This window comes from Diabrotica virgifera, chromosome 8 (genome assembly GCF_917563875.1).
Source record: "Diabrotica virgifera virgifera chromosome 8, PGI_DIABVI_V3a".
NCBI classification, from domain to species: Eukaryota; Metazoa; Arthropoda; class Insecta; order Coleoptera; family Chrysomelidae; genus Diabrotica; species Diabrotica virgifera.
Genome location: NC_065450.1, coordinates 175538838 through 175561512, shown reverse-complemented (window position 1 = coordinate 175561512; position 22675 = coordinate 175538838). Strand labels below are relative to the sequence as shown.

The following is a 22675-nucleotide window of genomic DNA, read 5'->3' as shown; positions in this document are numbered from 1 at the left end:
CACTAAATACCAATTAACTTTTCAATATAAATTTAGGCAACATTACAAAATATAAACAAATTATTAAAAAACTGGACATTCGCATTCGCATCCGCATTCGCGAATGTCGGTAGCAGATATTCGCATTCGCATTCGTATTCGCGAATGTTCAAAAAATGACATTCGTTACATCACTACTACATACAATCAGTGGATAAAAATTATAAGCATGTTTTTTGTTTGTACGTAAGAGTGTATCTGTAAATTTGGATTTGTTATCCAAAAACTCCAAAACAAAAACTCCACTAGTCTCTTTGCTTATTGAAATGTGCCTTTAACACTAACTACTTCACTACTGCTGCTTAGAACCTATATGGTAGCTCCAATGGGTTTTGCCTCTTCAGTCTCCGAGTCTGCTCACTATTATGTAGCAGGTTTAGTGCAAGATGGTTTTTGTGGTTCTCCAATTTTACCAAATAGCGGCTGCTGTATTCACTTAGTATTTCCTTAACTGTGGCTACTTGGAGATCATCTCGAATTTCCCTCTTTGGTATAAACCAAGGTGCATTTGTTATGGTCCGTAGTATGATCAAGCGAAGATCGGAGGGATATGCGCATTTTATCAATGAAATTCGATATTTTTAAGACATTCCAGAAGCCGCTACAGATAAAATGTTTTAACAACCCATTAATCATTCCGAATTAGTGGATGGATATTAGTACAGTTAAAATAATTAAGACGGTAATGATTTAATGAGTGAAATTTAAAGTTTTTTCTACTTTAATGACAAAAAAAGCAAGCTCATTAGCAGAACCCAATTAAAAATGATTTTGAACATCATATTTGGAACATTATTTGGTTGAAAAATTTCATTTTTGTTGGCAAAAAAATATATTAATTTGTCTGGACTAAATTATAGTTCTGTTTATCTTAAAAGAGATATGTTACATCTTAAAAGAGAGATATATTACTTAAAAGAGTACACAGTGTTGCCAAACTGAATTTGTTATTTTGAGTGTAAATTTTCCCAGTCATCTCCGAGGGTACAATACCTTCAACTGAAAGCATTCTAATATCTCTATGTTTGTGTTTGCGGCCGTACCCCATAGTTTTACACCATATTGGTTTTAATGCTACTGTATAAATAAATAATTTGTTTTTAAGCTAAGTTTTGACTGTCTTCATTAGTCTTAGGAAGAAGTAAGACAAGGGTTTGTTAATGAATGTGCATTAAGAGCGTAGGCGAAAAATTTTGGACCAATGCTTTTTAATGCATTCATTTTTTTTGATTCCTGAAAAAACTAAGCGGCTGTCTTCATTAGTCTTAGGAAGAAGTAAGACAAGGGTTTGTTAAAGAATGTGCATTAAGAGCGTAGGCGAAAAATTTCGGACCAATGGTTTTTAATGCATTTATTTTTTTCGAATCCTGAAAAAACTAATAAATATTTTGAAAAATTTAAATGTGGAATGAGAGATTACATTATTACCGAGGGGCCAAAGTCCCTTAGAATAAAAAAATATTTCTTTTGAATGAGATATTTGAAATTAAAAATCACACTCAATTTTTTCTTTTTTTCACCTCTGTAACTTATTAAAATAAACATTATAGAAGTTTTCAGCGACTTTCGGCCCTCGGTAATAATGTAATCTTTAATTCTGCTTTTAAATATTTCAAAAATATTTATTAGTTTTCTCAGGATTCGAAAAAAAGAATGTATTTAAAAAGCATTTTGTGTAAATCTTCTACTATAAAATTATATAAAAAAACTTCTCCTATAAAATTTCAAATTTGTGTTTTTTCTATAAAATTTTACTACACTTTATTGCAAATGTATATCCCCTAAAAAAAAGGAAATTGTACTTATTAAACTAAATTTTTAATAAAATTTTCATTTTATTTTTTTTTTACTATTTTTTCTATTGTTTTGCTTTATTTCATATTTATTAAAATTTCATATTTCATTTGCCACATTTCGAAGATTTTTGGTTATTTTCATGTGGATTCTCCAATGATGAATTTTTTATTATTGTTACATTTCTATATTCTACTTACTCTCTTAAGTGTCTATGGATTATTTTATTTATATCTACATTGTCTAGAGCAGGGGTTCCCAAACTTTTTTGTACCACGCCCCCTTTTGTTGAAATGAAAGCTTCTCGCGCCCCCCCCCCCTTTACAATAAATTGTATGCGCCTAAATAGGAACAAAACAAAACATTTATTTATTCTGCCACAAGATACAACAATATCAGTTTCCATAAAATACAAAAATTATTAATAAAAGAAAAATAGATCAGGTTGGTTAGTGAGATGGATGTGTTTGCGTTTTATTTACTAGTATGCCTATTCGTGGCTAAGTTTTAGTAAGTGCAGAGCACAAGTCACTAGCAACATCAAGTTTATTCCGATGCTTTGTTTTAATTGCCACAAGTGTTGAAAATCGCACAGTTACTTGAAAAAGGCAAATATAAATGAAGAGCTTCCCGTGATACACTAAGATTTACTTTTTTAAATATTTTAACCAAAATGAAGGTTTGTCAATTATAACAAATTATTTGGCAGAGGAATCATGCCAAAACTCATTTGGATTTATTTGCAAAGCATCTTCTTGAAGTGATTCAGGTAGGGAGTCTATGTTGACATGGAATGGATCAGTTGACATTCTGTAAATAAAATTGTCACAAGTGTTTGGGAAGTATTTCTGGAACTCTTCAATTAGGCTCTCCAAATGGTTTGATATTTGGATTTTCAAACTTGATCCTTCATAAATGTCCTTGAAGCGTGTTTCTTCTAAGATTGGCTCTACTTTAGAAAAATTTGAATAATTTCAGGGGTTTGCTGATATTTTACGCCTCCAAAGTTGAGTAATTAAGCCTCCATCACAATGAGTAACTACTATATTTGAGTCTCCACCCTGCAGTTTTAGGTTAAGGCTGTTCAACGAGTCAAAAATGTCTGACAAATAAGCCAATATTACTTGGGTACAATGTTTTTTGAAGGCTATGTTTAGCTCATTTTGCTTTTGATGTTCCAAGGTGATTACTTCATCTCAAAGGTCAAATAATCTTGCCAACATGTTTCCTTTTGAGAGCCATCGTACTTCTGTATGAAGTAGCAGTGTTTTGGGATTACTTTCTAAATCTCCACAAAGAGTTTTAAACAGTCGAGTATTCAACGCACTGTTTTTTTATGTACTTCACTACTGTAATACACAACTTTAAGACAGCCATAAGTTCATTTGCAAGGGTTTTTGCTGCCAAGGCTTGTCGAAGTATAAAGCAATGTATCCCAATCACATCAGCATTTTTCTCTATTATTAATTGCAGATAGCCTGAGCGAAAACCAAGCATTGAAGGTGCGCCATCTGTACATAAACTGATCAGTTTTTGCAAAGAGAGTTCATGTTTGTCAAAAACCTCTCACACTGCTTTCATAACATTAATAGCTTTTGTCGTGGTCTCCAGTCTCCAACTCTGTAGAAAAGAGTAGCTCGTCTTTCATTCTTTCGTTTTGAATATACCGAACATAAACAATTAACTGAGAACATTGTGCTGTCAATACTCTCGTCTAGCTGAATAGCAAAAAATGGCGATTATTTTACTGCATCAACTACCTGGTTTTGTATGTCTTCGGTCATATCATCAATGCGGCGTTTCACAGTGTTGTCAAAAAGAGGTATTTGAGATAACTTTTGCTTACTCTGCGTTACCAGACACAGTCTAACAAGCGGTTAATTTTGAATTTTAAAAAAATAACTAAATTTAATTCAATGTTCAACTTGTCTCGCCCCCCTTCCAGTTTGGGAACCCCTGGTCTAGAGAGAGTGTTACTTTTGTAATTTTGTAAAACAATAAAAAATGTTATTTGGAATATCTTATAATAATTTAAATATTTGGTTCTTGCTTTCTAAAACATTATATTTTAAATAACTTTTTTTCAGGCATTCCATCACTGTGCAACTCCGTTCTGGAAACAGCTGTAGGGTTAATTGATAGACTTCCACCATTGTGTCTTTCTAATGAATCCCAACTTACAAATTTGGGTATAAGTAGCTTAGATCAAGTTTGTTCTTTTTTAAAAACTGCAGTTTTGTTGGAAAATGCAGCCGACAAGAATGGAAAGTTGCTTTGTTGTGAAATACTTTTAAGTTTAGCCTTACAAAGAGGTTCTTTACGATACCTTCTTGAATGGATAGATATGGCATTAGATGCGTCTTGTAAAGAGCCTATACTTAAGAGCAAGTTAGCGAAGAAAGCAATATCTCAACTTGAAAGTCACAAAAAATGTAAAGATAAAGTTTTCACAGACCGAGCTGATGACGAAATGGGGGTATACACTGCTGCTTTATTTCTGATGGAGATTTTGGTGTCTATGGCAACTGATGATGGTGGTGCTGGGACTTTAGAAACAGATGCAAACTTGGGAGTCTATGAAAAATGTGAAGTATATGTTTGGGGAAGCAATTCATCCCACCAGCTAGCAGAGGGCCACCATGAAAAAATATTGATGCCTATCAATTCAAAGATATTTAGTCAAGTGCAACAGGTAAGTTATAAAAAGATTTTTGAAAGCTTTTATAAAGAAAACTTATTTTTTCTGTCCAGTGGCCAATTATATTTTAAATTAATTATAAGTACAGGCGTGCTTATAATTGTACAAAAAATGTTTAAAAATTAATCATCTTCATTCTGGCTTTAAAACCCTATGTTTAAAAAAATATTTATATTACTGAATATAAAATTGAATAACCTTTGAAATGAGCTAGCACACGACCCCTATAGGGAACTTGCATACAATTTTAAATTCGAAAAAAATGATATAATTCACAACAGAACATAATTTAAAACATCTATCAAAGAAAAAAAAAGTTGTTTTGTGTTCCGTTTGGCCCCTAAAGACGATTCTAAATTCAAATTATAGCAGCTAGCCCAAAACGCGTCGTGACGTCATATGGTTATATGTTTACATTCTGCACCAACAAAGTAAACAACATTGTATATAATTTTAAATTAGACGTTTCTAAGTTTCATATGATAGATTAGTCACATATCACCTTCATTCACTAAGCAACTCAACATTTTAGAGAATGTCACATATCCCCTCCTTCCACTTAGGTCTTAGGTAATAATTGTGGTATTACCTCATTTATAAAAATTATGATTTATTTTCCAAAGGAGTGCTTTGCAGGAGTATTATTGCCTTCTTGCACTTGCGTTTGTTTGTGGAACAGTTTTTGTTACAGCTGCATTTGACAAAATCTTGTCCGGATCCAACTGAATCTCTCGTAGCTGCAACCTTTAAAGATATTTTAGAGCCTTAGTTTATATTTATAGTTTATATTTTTTCCTCTTAAAAAGTTTGGGGGCAAATATCGAATTCTGATTTGCAAAAAAAATTATCAAATGCAGCTGCAACAAAAAGTATTCCACATACTGATGCAAGTGCAAGAAGACAATGATACTTCGCAATTCTAAGTGACAGCAAAGCACTCGATGGAAAAATAAAAAAAGAATGTGTGTACTTTGTACGCACGTAAGAAGTTATACTTCTAAAATATAATTTCAACGAAATAAATATACTTAACAGTTACAATACAAAAAATTAACAATAATTACCAAAAATTAACCAAAACTTAAGAATGCCAAAAATTAAAAAAAAATATGAATCGTCCGGGATTTGAACCCGCGATCTCACGATCTCTCGATCTCTGGTCCAATGCCCTACCAACCAGGCTATCAAGGCGCCTGTTATTGACGTTTCGCGTATACATAATTACACATCACGGTGACAAGTGAAATATAAAAATATATATTTTATTATTTTACGCACAAGGAAGACAAATCCAAAGACACAAAAATTATAATAAATAATACATTTACTAAAAAACACTAATATATTATTTTAATGGCTTATTTGCGCTGATACATAATTTGAAAGATTAACTACGAACAACATACTATTGAACGTAAAGAAATAAATTTATTAATCACCTAGGTAGATCTTGACCATAGAAATAAGTTGCTTTAAACTGCAGCTAAATATATCGCAGTAAATACTTAAGGCATTATAATAGCTGCACATGACGAATAGAGGAGAATTCAACATAAGGTTAGTTCTAGCTTGTGTATTTCTGAATGTAATCGAATTTCTTACTGGATAAGACGGATAAGATTATAATAAATATACAATAAAATGTTTTAATAATACTCATCTTTCTCCTGAGGAAGACAAATCCAAAGACACAAAAATTATAATTAATATATTTACTAAAAACACTAATATATTCTTTTCACACCTTTTCTTGCACTGATATATTTATACATAACTAGAAAGATTTAGCAACTAATCGCCATACTGTCTGTGTGCGCATGCGCGCAGTATTATGAAATTTTACTCTCAATCGCGCCTAAAGAAGTATAACTTCAATAATAATTTTTATAATTGAGGTATAATAACTATTGCTTTTATAAAAAATACTAATTATTTTTTATAGTATATTACAGAGTATGGTGTATTCCACGAATATACGACTGTTTTGGATTATCGCGACAACGAATATTTTAGTGTGCAACATAAGAAGTATACTTTTTCTCATGAGCATCTTTCAGTGCGTCACAGTTTTCGATTTCTTTCTAACGCATGAAATTGTATGTGACAGAAAAAAAACGCACGTCGGTGATTACATTTCGTCGGTGACATTTATAAAATTTATTCTAGTTGTCAATAAATGGCGCTATAATCGAAAAAAAAAATTATTTACAAATTATATAATATATCTACGAATATAATCTGTACAATTTATAAGACTCTACAAATCAAAGAAAATACCATTTTATAAATGCAATAAACACAATTGATTTGTTTTTATGCCAAATTGCAAATAAAATGTGACAACTGTCAGATTTAACTAAAATGCCATGTCACTAAAATGTATATTATCACGGACTTACCTTTTTTCCTATCATTTGTGACGCACTGAAAAAGGCTCATGAAAAGTAGCATATGAAAGTATTTTGCTCTAATAATTACTCCAATAAACAACAGTATAATTGCAATTTACAATTTACTTTCGTTCTTCATATTTTGCACACTAAATTATTCATTGTCGCGATAATCCAAGAGGGTCGTATATTCGTGAAATGGGGTATATTTTATTCAGTTTAAATAATGTCGGTTCGCTAAACTAAGACACAACTGGCTAGTGATTTTAGTAGGTAATTTTTTTGTTTTTGGTCAATTTTGCCAAAATTGGCAAAATTACTAATAGTCTAAGAGCTAGTGAACCCTCCGACTAACGGTCTTCCTGTAAGGCTAGAAGTGCATAGTTTAGGGGAAAAATAAACTTTCTCCTGTAAAGTTTAAAATTTAAGTATGTGTTTGAGTAAGTCATTTAGAAGAAATGTCTACAATGACAGGCGATTCTGAACAGCATAAGACCTTGCCAGGCGAGGGGAAAGATTAGGGTTTTTTCCTAAAATTATTTTTTTTTTTTGCATCGAACAAAGTTTTTTTATGTTTTTTGAATCATTACAAACAGAAAAGGTCTTTAGTGACTTATCTCTTAGGTTAATAGTTTTTGACATATATGCGATTAAAAATTTAAAAATTGCGAAATCGTCCATTTTTAACTCAAAAACTATGTGAAAAACTGAAAATTTCAATGTTGCCAAGGTAGGTAGATATTCTTTTAACATCGATTGATGAAATCCCGAAGAGTTTTTTTGCAATACAATATTGAAAACCCCTTTGTTTTTTAATTGCTAATCAAGCGGGCGCGACACTGTAGTATAAGTGAGGACGTTTGAGTTTGCATAAATTCATTATCTCGAGAATGGGCAAATTTGAAGAGAAATCCCCAGACAGGTCGATTTTTATTTTTAAATTAGGACTTTTTGCCATATATATATATAATATTAGTGAACGTCATCCATCTGGGCGTGATGACGTAATCAATGATTTTTTAAATGAGAGTAGGGGTTGTGTGGTAGCTCATTTGAATGGTTATTTAATTCTCTGTTCAGTAATATAAACATTAACATAATTATTTATATAGAGTAAACAAATTTTTTTTTATTTAATTAATTTATACAAAAAGAAGAAAAATTTTTTTGCGCACCCTGTATAAATAATTATGTTAACGTTTATATTACTAAATAGAGAATTAAATAACCTTTCAAGTGAGCTATCACACGGCCCCTATTCCCATTCAAAAAAATCATCGATTACGTCATCACGCCCAGATGGATGACGTCACTAGTATTATATATATGCCAAAAAGTCCTAATTTAAAAATCAAAATCGACCTGTCTGAGGATTTCTCTTCAAATTTGTCCATTCTCGAGATAATGAATTTATGCAAACTCAAACGTCCTCACGTATACTACAGTGTCGCTCCAGCTTGATTAGCAATTAAAAAACAAAGGGGTTTTCGATATTGTATTGCAAAAAATGCTTCGGGATTTCATCAATCGATGTTTAAAGAATATCTACCTACCTTGGCAACATTGAAATTTTCAGTTTTTGACATAGTTTTTTAGTTACAAATGGCCGATTTCGCAATTTTTAAATTTTAATCTCTTATATGTCAAAAACTATTAACCTAAGAGAAAAGTCACTAAAGACCTTTTCTGTTTGTAATGATTCAAAAAACATAAAAAACTTTGTTCGATGCAAAAAAAAAATAATTTTAGGGAAAAACCCTAATCTTTCCCCTCGCTTGGCAAGGTCTTATGCTGTTCAGAATCGCCTGTCATTGTACACATTTCTTCTAAATGACTTATTCAAACACATACTTAAATTTAAACTTTACAGGAGAAAGTTTATTTTTCCCCTAAACTATGCACTTTTCGATTCACCTGGTAGATACAAGTGCAGGGCTGATGCCTGCCAGGTCATGGTTTTTAGCCTTGGTGTGCTATGAATTATCACTATACAAATTTCTAGCCTTACAGGAAGACCGTTAGTCGGAGGGTTCACTAGCTCTTAGACTATAACTATTTATATATACATACTAGTAATTATTAACTATTTAGTAATTTTTTTTTTGCCAATTTTACCCAATTGGCAAAATTACTTACTATAATCACCTGCCAATTGTGTCTGAGTTTAGCGAACCGATATCTATTTATTTATGCTTCTTAGGTATACTATAATGTTTATACTAGGCCGTACTAGTTTATCCTACATTGTCCGTATTAATATCAGGATAAACTGGTGTGGCCTAGGCTAAACTAGTTTATCCTATCGCGTCTCGGACAAACTAGTTTATCCTGAAATCGGGTTTGGCCGGTAACATTACATTCATTAAATTTTTCAGATTGAGGCTGGTCAGTATTGCACATTTGCCATTCACTGGGACGGATTTGTCACTGCCTGTGGAAAAGGTAGCTATGGTCGTTTGGGCTTAGGAGAATCAGCAAACCAGTGCCTTCCAAAACGAATATTGTTGGATCCTGTTGTTAAAAAATTATCTAGTTCAAAAGGCAGTGATGGCCATACTTTGGCCTTAATGGAAAATGGACAAGTCTATAGCTGGGGTGATGGAGACTATGGGAAGCTGGGGCATGGAAATTGTGCAACACATAAACAACCAGAGAGAATAGCTGGACCTTTTTTAGGAAAAACTATTAAATTTATCAATGCAGGTAATATTATAATCTACATGGTAGATACAATTTAATAAAATTTTCTGAAATTGTTTCTTGCGGCATCTCAACTGTTATGAAATATATCGTTGCTTATCTAACAACACCACCCATGTCATTTTGACTAATTTTACAGGAGAGGGAAAAAATAAAAATTGCATTAATTTTATTACACTGACCGGCAAAAAAAGTGGCCCCCAATAAATTTCCGAAAATAAAAATTCATTGGAAGTTTTATGCACCGTTTCATATTGCGTCTCTATTTAAATATTTATTGCGATCATGTATGCTTGATAAGTTAAAAACATTTAATTGAACAGTAATTTAGCTTTTCAAACGTGTATTTCGACTAAGTGAATAATTAAGATATGGTGTTATCTACAGTAGATGTTGCTTGAATTATATTGCATTGTTACAAAATGGAAGAAGCCAAGTTTATGTATCCAAATCTTTAGGTATTCCGAGAACTACAGTACGGAGAGCTTTCCATCACTTTATAGAGACTGCTACATACTCACGACACTGGTTTCGGTCGTAGAAGAGTTACCTGGCAAAGAAAGAGATGATCATTTTATTGTGATGAAACTTTTAAGAAATCTCCATTCCACTGCAGTTGCTGCAAGAAACCGTCTGCAAGAGGTTCGAAATGTGAATGTAAGTGAGAGAACGGTTAGAAGACGCCTCAATGAAAGACCCCAGAAAGACCCCTAACATTGTTTAAATAATCAAAATGTCACAAAATGGAGGAAAAATTCGACTTTTTCTTGCTGCAAAATAGTAATAGTTGCGAAAAAACCATAAAAAACAAATATTGGCATTATACGTTTTTCACCCATTTATGCTACACTTGGGACCTTCATATTTTACTCAGAAAAACTTTATGATATAATTAAACAATACTGTGGATTTCATTAAGATCGGTTCAACAGATTTTGCAAAATAAATTTTGCAATTAAGCTTCCGCAAAAAAAATTCATTTTTTCAAAATGTTACAGGACTGAAAATAAAGCAGACAGCAAGTTGATTTTTTTTACGTATAGAAGAAGATTGTACATTTCATTTGCAATTTGCAAAATTAAAATCGGATAACTACCACGGCGTCGGGAATTTTTTTAAATAAATATTAATTTTTGGTGCTAAGCGTAGGACAGCGGATACGTTTGCTCTGATTGGGAATTCCAATGACCTTTGATCATGATTGATAAATCTTAATTTGTAGTACATCTCGATATAAATAAATACTTTTGTTTATTGCAAAATAAAAACACATACTCTGTCCATTGAAAAAACAACTTTTTTAGCAAAAACTTTCTTTGTTCATATATTTTAACTTGAGAATAAAAGTTTATTATTTTTAAACATATGCAATTGTTTAAACAATATTTCACAAACAATAATCAAATTAGTTTGATTTTTGTGGAGTTAAAATATTAAAATATAACAAAATTTAGAGTAAGAAAATAATATATTAGATAAAGATTGGAAGAAATTTTGGTGAAAATCAACTTGTGTGAATCGAACACCGCTGTCCTGCGCGTAGCACCAAAAATTAATGTTTATTTAAAAAAATTCCTGACGCCATGGTAGTAAACCGATTTTAATTTTGCAAATTGCAAATGAAAGGTACAATATTCTTCTATAGGTAAAAAAAAATCAACTTGCTGTCTGCTTTATTTCCAGTCCTGCAACATTTTGAAAAAATGAATTATTTTTGCGAAAGCTGGATTGCAAAATTTATTTTGCAAAATCTGTTGAACCGATATTAATGAAATTTACAGTATTATTTTATTGTATCATAAAGTTTTTCTAGGTAAAATATGAAGGTCCTAAGTGTAGCATAAATGGTTGAAAAACGCAAAATGCGAATACTTGTTTTTTTTTCTTCGCAAATATTGCTATTTTGCAACAAAAGTGACAATTTTTAAAATTTCTAACCAATCCTATATTGTAGGAAATTTAATTACGCAACTTTTATGTCAGTGCAACTTTTCTGGGATGTGAATACTTGTTAAAGTTATAATCAAAAAACGAAGAAAAAAATCGAATTTTTCCTTCGTTTCTTGACATTTTGATTATTTAAACAATGTTCCGGATCTTTTTGAATGGGAGGATAACTCAATTATTATTATATGAGTTAATTCCAAGCAATTTCTGCAAAAAAATTTGAGTCACCTCTTAACGTCCATCTCAAAACAGATGCGTCCTGGACTATCAATTTTTTATTCAAAATTAGTTCCTTTCCCTTCCAAATGGCATGCAAACGGTTATTGATGTTTTAGGGCATAATACCCGATATTAGATAATTTTGTTCAAGTTCACTCGTAATTTTTATTTTTTGTAATTATTCGTTTCGATATTATACTATTTTCTTTTGTAGCCTTCTAATTAAATAAATTATGCTAAGGAATCAAGCAGTAATGACCATTTTTTGTTTTAAAAGTGAAAGCTGTTGAGGACATAAATATGTAGTATTATATGAAACAGTGCATAAGACTTGCAATGAATTTTTATTTTCGAAAATTTTTTTTTATTTATAAGATGGCCACTTTTTTGCCGGTCAGTGTATTTTTGGGAGTTTGTAAGTATTTTTTTATTTAAAGATGTTTTTAATAGATTAAAAAGCACCATGAAATAAAAATACGTGGTTCAACACAACAACCACAAATCTTTTTAAAGTAGTAGTGTGCAAAGTAGGTACAAATGGCCATCATGATGGCTAATAATCGAAACGGATAGGCACTACAAGAAGAAGAAAGATAATTTGCCACCCTTAGTTATGTATCACTTTTATATTGGTACTTTCCCCATAGAATCACTTAAAACAATAAATATTACTACTCTGGGCTAATTAGCAAAATACGAGGAAAAGTTATTTACCAGCAATTTGATTGCTGGTTTTTTTGCTCTATAACTCCAAAGATTTTAACTTTACACCAAAAACACCCAAATAAAAATTCACACTAATTAAATTCTGCATAGAGACGTGTTTTTCCCGATTTACTTCGACGAAAATTTTCCCCGGAAAATGCGAGTTTTTCCAACAAAATCTTTAATTTTCAACTAAAATTTTAGATAAGTAATTGTTTATCAATAATTAAATAACTTGGTATTATCAAAGCTCTTTTCGTATAGATTATAATTCCAGAAGCCGATGAAAATTGAATGAACAGTATAGCAACAATTGAATTGTTAATTAAAAATTTACGGTCGCTACAGTAACCACAATAATTGTGATACATAAGAATAACTATGATTTTTGTATAAAAAGACACTATACACATCGAATGTACTTTACATAATTGAAATTGGACTACTTAAGCGGCCTTAAAAATATTTTAAAGTTATAAACAATTTTTTGTCTTATAAACAAATAGAATATATCGGAAAATATTAAATTAAATTAAATCATGAAAACGGTATTGGAAAAAAAGCGGCAGGACGCTTCTTTTAAAAGAAAAAACGTTTAATTGTGATGAGTGGTTCCTGAGATACAACCGGTTAAAGTTGACTGGCATTTACGGCAAAGATATAAACAATAGGATCATAATTTTCGAACCATCACCTTTTTATTTTTATCCTCTTTCTTCACACCAATTTTCATATCTTTAAAATAATCATAATATATATTATTATAATAAAAACTATCGATATTACGAGTGAAAATTGCCAAAAATGGCAAAATTCCAATCAAAAATCAGGTTGGAGAAAATGTAATCTCAAAGTTCAAAATCGGTATACGTTAAAAAAATGCATTTTCTCGCCTTCCCATGGAGCAATTTTCTTCATTCTTTTTTTTTTGTTCCCAAGAATAATATACGTAATGATTATTTTAAAGATATGAAAATTGGTGTGAAGAAAGAGGATAAAAATAAAAAGGTGATGGTTCGAAAATTATGATCCTATTGTTAATATCTTCGCCGTAAATGCCGGTCAACTTTGACCGGTTGTATCTCAGGAACCACTCATTTCAATTAAACGTTTTTTCTTTTAAAAGAAGCGTCCTGCCGCTTTTTTTTTCCAATACCGTTTTCGTGATTTAATTTAATTTAATATTTCCCGAGATATTATATTTGTTTATAAGCCAAAAAATTGTTTACATTTACAAAATATTCCTGAGGCCGCTTAAATAGTCAAATTTCAATTCTGTAAAGTACATTAGATAGGTACAGAGTCTTTTTATACAAAAATCATAGTTATTCTTATGTATCATAATTATTGTGGTTATTGTAGCGACCGTAAGTTTTTAATTAACAATTCAATTGTTGCTAAACTGTTCATTCAAATTCCATCGGCTTCTGGAATTATAATCTATACGAAAAGAGCTTTTACGCTACCAAGTTATTTAATTATTGATAAACAATTACTTATCTAAAATTTTAGTTGAAAATTAAAGAATTTGTTGGAAAAACCGGCATTTTCCGGGGAAAATTTTCGTCGAAGTAAATCGGGAAAAACACGTGTCTATGCAGAATTTAATTATGGTGAATTTTTATTTGGGTGTTTTTGGTGTAAAGTTAAAGTCTTTGGGAGTTATAGAGCAAAAATTTAAAAAACACGATTTTCGAGCGCCATTTTGTTTACAAATAAAGTAGCACACTATCTGCGGACTTTGAATACCTATATTATTAATATATACAATCATAAGATTCGATTCCAGCAATAAAATTGCTGGCAAATAACTTTTCCCAAAAATGGCCTATTCTTCGATAATCTGCCCAGACTATACATCTGTTTTACTAATACACAGACTAGTTCGACTCTTGTGAGAATACACTGCAGAAAATTAAATGTTTTCAGTAATGTTGGATTTCATCATTTCGTTCGTAGATTTACGTTACCAAATGAGTGAGTCAGATTCATAAAACTTTGCAAGTAGTCTACTATTGATGATAAAATGTATTGCTGTTCTTATCCAGCCACTAGGATGCACGTAATTTGGAATATTTTTCTTTTTTTCCTTCGAATGATTAATATGTATTTTTTTAAATGTAATTCCTCGATTATGCGTGATGTTTTTGATTTTAATTTATAATATTTCAGGTTACAGTCATAGTGCAGCTATTACAGACGATGGAAAACTTTACACATGGGGTGAGGGAGACCACGGAAGGCTAGGCCATTTAGACAGTAACGCCAGGCATATTCCAACGTTGGTCCAGGATTTGGCCAATGTAGAAGTCGGTAGTGTAGCCTGCGGCAGCTCGCACACATTAGTTGTTTCAAAGGATGGTCAAACTGTGTGGTCTTTCGGATCTGGAGAAAATGGAAAACTAGGACATGGTGAAATTGCTAAGGTTTATAAACCAAAAATAATAGAAGCGTTACAAGGATTGGTTATACAGAAAGTGTGCGCTGGAAATTCTTTTTCTGTAGCATTGACTACTATGGGACAGGTATGTATCGTAAGAATCGATTTTTTGACGTCGATATATTGAAATTATTGTAAACACACTAACATACACACACATTAGTAATTAGTTTTCGAAAGTACAAGGTGATTCAGTGGAACAGTACGATTTGACAACGCTGCTGATGATAAAATAGAGGAGCCGCGGGCTTACGACGTAAACGTTGTGAATCTAGAGAGTGGAAAGTTTAGTTATCATGGAGGCGTGGTAGGGTGAACAACGCGCATTTGCTGTGAAGGCTTATTACAAAAATTGTGAAAGTTTTGTGCGTGTGCAACGAGCGTGTTGTTTACACTACCATTTGCCGCCCCGCGCTACAATTCCTTCTAACATGGCTATTAAGACTTGGGTTAGAAACTTTGAAAGTAGTGGTTCAACATCACAAAAAAGAGGTGGCAGTGTCAGAACTGCTCGCACACCACAGAGTATTGAAGCGGTGCGAAATTCATTATACGCGAGTTCTCGAAGATCCATGCGACGACTCGCGTGTAATGAATTTCGCACCGTTTCAATATTCTGTGGTGTGCGAATAGTTCTGACACTGCGACGTCTTTTCTACTTGAACCACTATTTTTAAAAAACTCATACAGTAGTAAAAACTTCAAGTTGTATACTGGTATAAAATTGTTTATTAAAAAACTTCATAAAATGTCGTGCAAAACGTTTTCGTTCTAATTCAGAACATCTTCAGTGCCTAGAATGAAGTATTTCCACGTTAGATTAAGGCAAAAAAGGTTAAAATTGTGACTTTTAATAAGAAAAACATGTGGAGAATACTTACATTCTGCTAAGTAATTGTAACTAGCACACTATTCAAAGTGGTAACTTCATAATAGATGGTTAACATGTTAAATTTTATGAAAATATGGTGACTGCCAGTCGATGTTATAAGATTAAATTAAGTACATGCTTAAAGGGCAACATGCTTCCCTGCTCGAAAAAAACTAGGTAATTGCCAGTTCAATGGGCACAGACCAACTGATAAAATAGGAAATGGGCTTTCAAAATGACAAATAGTGACATAACAAGACAAGATAAAGTCAATTTTTGGTTAAGAACTTCAAAAAGTGTAGTTATAATTTTGGATTTTAATTAAAATGTAATAGTTGTTAATAGCTCTTTGAAAATGTAATTAAAATTGTTTAAAAATTAGAATCTATTGTAAAGTCTAAAATAGCAACTCTCTATTCCAGAAAAAACTTTTGGATTGCTGGATTTAAGGTGGGTATATTTCATGGTTAAAAGTGTGAAGTCATCGATTGTAAAATGATAAGATGAAAGTTTAGTTTTTATCAAACTAAATTAAACTTTCATCTTATCATTTTACAATCGATGACCACACACTTTTAACCATGAAATATACCCACCTTAAATCCAACAATCCAAAAGTTTTTTCTGGAATAGAGAGTTGCTAATTTAGACTTTACAATAGATTCTAATTTTTAAACAATTTTAATTACATTTTCAAACAGCTATTAACAACTATTACATTTTAATTAAAATCCAAAATTATAACTACTCTTTTTGAAGTTCTTAACCAAAAATTGACTTTATCTTGTCTTGTCATGTCACTCTTTCTCATTTTGAAAGTCCATTTCCTATTTTATCAGTTGGTCTGTGCCCATTGAACTGGCAATTACCTAGTTTTTTTCGAGCAGGGAAGCATGTTGCCCTTTAAGCATGTACTTAATTTAATCTTATAACATCGACTGGTAGTCACCATATTTTCATAAAATTAATGTTAACCATATATTATGAAGTTACCACTTTGAATAGTGTGCTAGTTACAATTACTTAGCAGAATGTAAGTATTCTCCACATGTTTTTCTTATTAACAGTCACAATTTTAACCTTTTTTGCCTTAATCTAACGTGGAAATACTTCATTCTAGGCACTGAAGATGTTCTGAATTAGAACGAAAACGTTTTGCACTACATTTTATGAAGTTTTTTAATAAGCAATTTTATACCAGTATACAACTTGAAGTTTTTACTTCTGTATGAGTATTTTAAACTATGGTATACTGCCAACTACTGGGATATTCCCATTGATTTTACTATTTTTAAAGTTCCTAACAAAAGTTTTAATAGCCATGTTAGACGGAACTGCAGCGCGGGGCGGCAAATGGTAGTGTAAACGAATTGCTCGTTGTACACGCACAAAACTTTCACCATTTTTGTAGTAAGCTTTCACAGCAAATGCGCGTTGTTTACCCGACCACGTCTCCATGATAACCAACTAAACTTCTCACTCTCTAGATTCACAACGTATACGTCGCAAACCCGCAGCTCCTCTATTTTATCGTCAGCAGCGTTGTTAAATCGTACTGTTTCACTGGATCACCTTGTATAATAAATCTTCAAAAAATTTTACAGCATTTATACACTCTGGACCAAAATTAACCGGCCATCTTAAAAATGGGTTATTTTTGATGTCTTATATCTCCTAAACCTGTTGTCCGATTTAACTGATTTTTTTAATATGTTATAGCCTTATTCCTTGACAATATCGTTATAATAATACTGTTGCTAAAAAGGTAAATTTTCATTGTATACCGGGTGTACGAATCAAACTGTGTTTTTTTCTTAAAGTTTGCATCACTCTGTGGAATATTCTAGCATTTGTAGAATACTGAAATTAAAACCTAACTATAGCCTCATGCTTTCTCAACATTTTGTTGTTTGATTAATTCGCTTATGTTGGATAATAAAAAAGTTAGGTGCTTTAACAATTAGACATGTTGTTTTTTGTTTCCGAGACATGTTGTTTCCGAGATACGGGATGTTGAATTTTTTCTTACAAACTGACGATTTATTTATTGCTTTAAAACCAGTCGAGATATGCAAATGAAATTTGGTAGGTTTTAAGAGATAGTTATTGCGGATTTTTTGGCATAAAATTAGGAATTTTATATTCACCATAAGCGTACATATACGGGTAATATGATCGGTCATATTACACGTATGCGCGCTAATGGTGAATATTAAATTATTAATTGTATGTTGTTCTGAAGCTATTTTCTTGTGGCATTTTTATAATCAAGTACATTCAAATGGGAAATAAGCCACAATTTTACCTAAAAATGATTTTATTAACGTTTCGACGCCCAAGTCGGGTGTCGTTGTCAAAGTATTATTTTGTATTTTGACAACGACACCCGACTTGGGCGTCGAAACGTTAATAAAATCATTTTTAGGTAAAATTGTGGCTTATTTCCCATTTGAATATACTTGATTATTAATTGTATGTCAAAAAATGTGAAATAACTACGTCGTAAAACCCACCAAATTTCATTGGCATATCTCAACCGCAATATAGCAATAAAATAAATCGTCAGTTTGTAAGAAAAAATTCAACATCCCGTATCTCGGAAACGAAACGTTTGCGGACATACGTTTATAAAGCCAACTGTCATTATTTTTTCATGCAGAATTATCCCTTAAAGTTTGTCGCACTTATTTAGAAACACCGTGTATTGATGAAGAACATGTCTGGTTGTTAAAGTACCTAACTTTTTTATTATCCAACTTAAACGAATCAGTCAAAAAACAGAATGTTAAGAAAACCTGAGGCTATAGTTGGGTTTTAATTTCAGTATTTTATAAATGCTAGAATATTCCACAGGGTGATGCGAACTTTGAGAAAAAAACACAGTTTGATTGGTACACCCGGTATACAATGAAAATTTACCTATTTAACAACAAGATTATTACAGTGGTATTGTTAAAGAATGAGGCTATAACATGTTCAAAAAATCACTTAAATCGGCCAACAGGTTTAGGAAATATGAGACATCAAAAATGACCAAATTTTTAAGTGGGCCGATTTCTATGCACGCAAGTTTATAATATACCATATACACAATGGGAGAAAAACAACTTAAAATAATCTGCTATGCAGACGACGCAATACTAATCTCTCAAAGTGAAGATGATTTACAACGTATGCTGCACCAATTTAATATAACTGCTAGAAAATTTAACATGTTAATTTCCCCAAAAAAGTCCAAATGTATGGTTACAACAGCAAATCTAATAAGGTGTAAATTAGAGCTGGAGGGTCAGAATAATAGAACAAGTGATGGAGTTTAAATACCTATCCATCACATTGTGCAGCTACGGCAAGCTCAAAACAGAAGTGGAAGATCAAGTGAATAGAGCAAACAGAGCCGCAGGTTGCCTGAATGAAACAATATGGAGAAATAAAAATATCGGAAAAGAAGTGAAAGGCAGAATTTACACAACAGTCATCAGACCAATAATGACAGGCGGCAGAAACACGACCTGATCCAGAAGGGACAAAATTAATGCTAGAAATAGCACAGATGAAAACCCTTAGAAAAATCGATAGTAAGACACTATGGGATAGAGCTAGAAGTGCAGATATACGATGGAGATGTAAGGTGGACAACATTGATAACTGGGTAAAAAACAGAAGAGTATAATGGAACGACCACATAAGCTGAATGACAACAAATAGAGTAGTAAGGACGGCGAGAGACGGTTCCCAAATAGAAAGACGATCAGTGGGAAGACCACAAAAACGATGGAATGACAACTTACTGTAGGCACATTGAAAAACAGACAGTGTCATGTCTACACAAAAAGAAGAAGGAGAAGAGTTCAGACTCGCTGAGTGGGTTGAGTTATTCACATCAAGCTGATTAGCCGGAGGCTAGGCATGCGTGGGATGATACTTCAAGAGGTATCGCACAGATGGATGGACAATTTTTGGACAAAAATTTTTTTACACATTAGTAATATTTTTTAAATTTTCGTTTGTAATACATAAAATAACGAGTTTAAATGTTTACCTTTAGGTGTACACATGGGGAAGTGGACCGATTTTGGGTATGGGTTCTGCAGACGCAATTTGCTTGAGACCACTTCTTGTTGAGGATTTAACACCGTACAGAATAATTGACATATCGGCAGGAGGTACGCATTGCCTCGCTCTTAGTGACGAAAATGTTGTGATCGCTTGGGGAACCAACAGCATGGGACAGTGTGGCCAGGGACATGTCACAACTCCGATAACAAGGCCTGTTAAAGTTAAAGGTTTAGAAGGAGTGCCTATAAGGCAGATTAGTGCCGGTAAGATATTATAATTTTTCTATGGATAAGGTAAACTGTGTTAAAGGTAATTCTTTTCTTGTTGTACCGCTCCTATTAAAACTGCATACCATCTTGATGATTTTTAGCCAAGCCATTTTCTTTTTGGCATACTGTTCGTCTTTTTCGGCCCTGATTGATTATATCTTTGATTGAATCTTACATATCATGAACAGTACGTATTTGTATTAACTCATAATATACACTGACCGGCACAAAAAACGGCCACCCCAAAAAATGTGTAATATTTTTGATGTCTTGAATTTCCTAAACCCGCTGTCCGATTTAAGTGATTTTTTTAATATGTTATAGCCTTATTCTTGAACAAAATTTCTGTAATAATATTCTTGCTGGACAGGTAAACTATCATTGTATACCGGGTGTACCAAGCAAACTGTGTTTTATTCTCAAAGTTCACCACACTTTATTGAATAGAATAGAAATATGATTTATTGTCACTGAAAATACAAATTTTATGGACAAAGCTTAATTAAAGTCAGAAAAAATAAATAAATAATATCTAACAATAACAATAACAAATACAATTTTCTGAAATTTGATAAATCGTCAATATAAAAAAAATATACATAAATACAAAATATAAGTTAATAAAGTAAAGAAAAAAAAACAAAATCCATATATTGCAACAATTTATAGAAATTGCAAAGTGAATATACAACAAAGTAAACTATTTATAGACATAGGAACTAATAAGTTTAAGCTGCTGCATGTGACACCCAAATATAGATAAGTTTGGTTACTTGTACATTACTGTAATTTCTTAGTTAGTCATTAAGAAACTCTTCTACTGAATAATATGGTCTTTTAGATAGATGAGCTTTTGTCATTTTACGAAACTTGGGGAAAGATGTTGCAGATTTGAGTTGTAGAGGAAGATGGTTGTATAGTTTTTTTGCGGAATATAATATAGATTTCTTTACTAACTCAGAGGACGGGATCGGTAAATAGACATCAAAATTTGAATTTCTGGTGGAGTAGTCATGACGAGGCCTTGCTGGAAATATTCTAGCATTTATAAAATACTGAAATAAAAACTGAACTATAGCCTCAGGTTTTAATATTTTGTTTTTTGATTCACTGGCTATGTTGGATAATAACAAGGTTAGGTACTTTAACAACTAGCCATGTTCTTAATTAATACAGGGTGTTTCTAAATAAGTGCGGTAAACTTTAAGGAGTAAGTCTGCATGAAAAAATAATGGTCGTTTGCTTTATAAACACATGTCCGCAAATGCTTTGTTTCCGAGATATTGGATGTTGAATTATTTTCTTACAAACTGACGATTTATTTATTGCTCTAAAACCGGTTGAGATATGAAAATGAAATTTGGTAGGATTTAAGATACAGTTATTGCATATTTTTTGACATGCAATTAAGAATTTATATTCTCCATTGGCGCGCATACTGGTAATATGACGGGTAATATTACCCGCATGCACGCCAATGGTGAATATAAAATTCTTAATTGTATGTCAAAAAATGCGCAATAACAACCTCTTAAAACCTGCCAAATTTTATTTGCATATCTCAACTGGTTTTTAGAGCAATAAATAAGTCATCAGTTTGTAAGAAAAAATTCAACATCCCATATATCGGAAACGAAGCATTTGCGGGCATATGTTTATAAGCAAACGGTCAATATTTTTTTATGCAGAATTATTCCTTAAAATTTGTCGCACTTATATAGAAACACCCTGTATTAATGAAGAACATGGCTAGTTGTTAAAGTACCTAACTTTTTTATTATTCAACATAAGCGAATGAATAAAAAAACAGAATGTTAAGAAAACCTGAGGCTATAGTTGGGTTTTAATTTCAATAAATGCTAGAATATTCCACAGGCGGTGGTGAACTTTGAGAATAAAACACAGTTTGATTAGTACACCCGGTATACAATGATAATTTACCTGTCTAGCAACAATTTTATTACAGCAATATTGTTAAAAGATAAGGCTATAAAATATTAAAAAAAAAGAATGTGTGTGTACTTTGTACGCACGTAAGAAGTTATACTTCTATTATATGATTTCAACGAAATCAATATACTTTAAACAGTTTATTTATATTTTATTTAAATATTAAACTAATTTTAATACTCACTACTTTCCAAAAATTTTTATTAAAACAATACCAAAAATTAAAAAAATAAAAGAATAAAACACGCAAACACATTGAAAAATGAAACAAAGAAATGATTTCTGAACACAAAAATTTTAACTAAATACGTATTTTCTGAAAAAAAAAAATATAAATATACTTACAATCATAAAATGTATAAAAAAAATTAAAAAAATAAAAATTTGCATTGGGAATTGAGCCTGCGTCTATAAGGTTGTCAGATTTTGAATTCACCGCACGCAGAACTTAGCTAGCGAGACATTTGAATGATGTGGGAACATATAGCAACTAAACGTTTTAAACTTTTTTGACAGTTGCTTTTTCTCTTAGTTTAATTAAATAAGTTTGTTTCTTGCGGAATTAAAATATTAAAATACAACAAAATATAGACT

General features: G+C 31.8%; 1 protein-coding gene across 3 annotated transcripts in view; it reads left to right on the top strand.

Annotated features, from left to right (window-relative positions):
* LOC114328931 (probable E3 ubiquitin-protein ligase HERC1) overlaps window positions 1-22675 on the top strand; it is a 240144-nt gene that overhangs the window by 10412 nt on the left and 207057 nt on the right. For all 3 annotated transcript variants that reach the window (XM_050659505.1, XM_050659504.1, XM_050659503.1), the window contains exons 2-5: window positions 3921-4525; window positions 9297-9624; window positions 14665-15017; window positions 19852-20125. In XM_050659505.1, coding sequence (XP_050515462.1) covers window positions 3921-4525; window positions 9297-9624; window positions 14665-15017; window positions 19852-20125 — 1560 coding nt within the window. The remainder of the gene's footprint in view (window positions 1-3920; window positions 4526-9296; window positions 9625-14664; window positions 15018-19851; window positions 20126-22675) is intronic.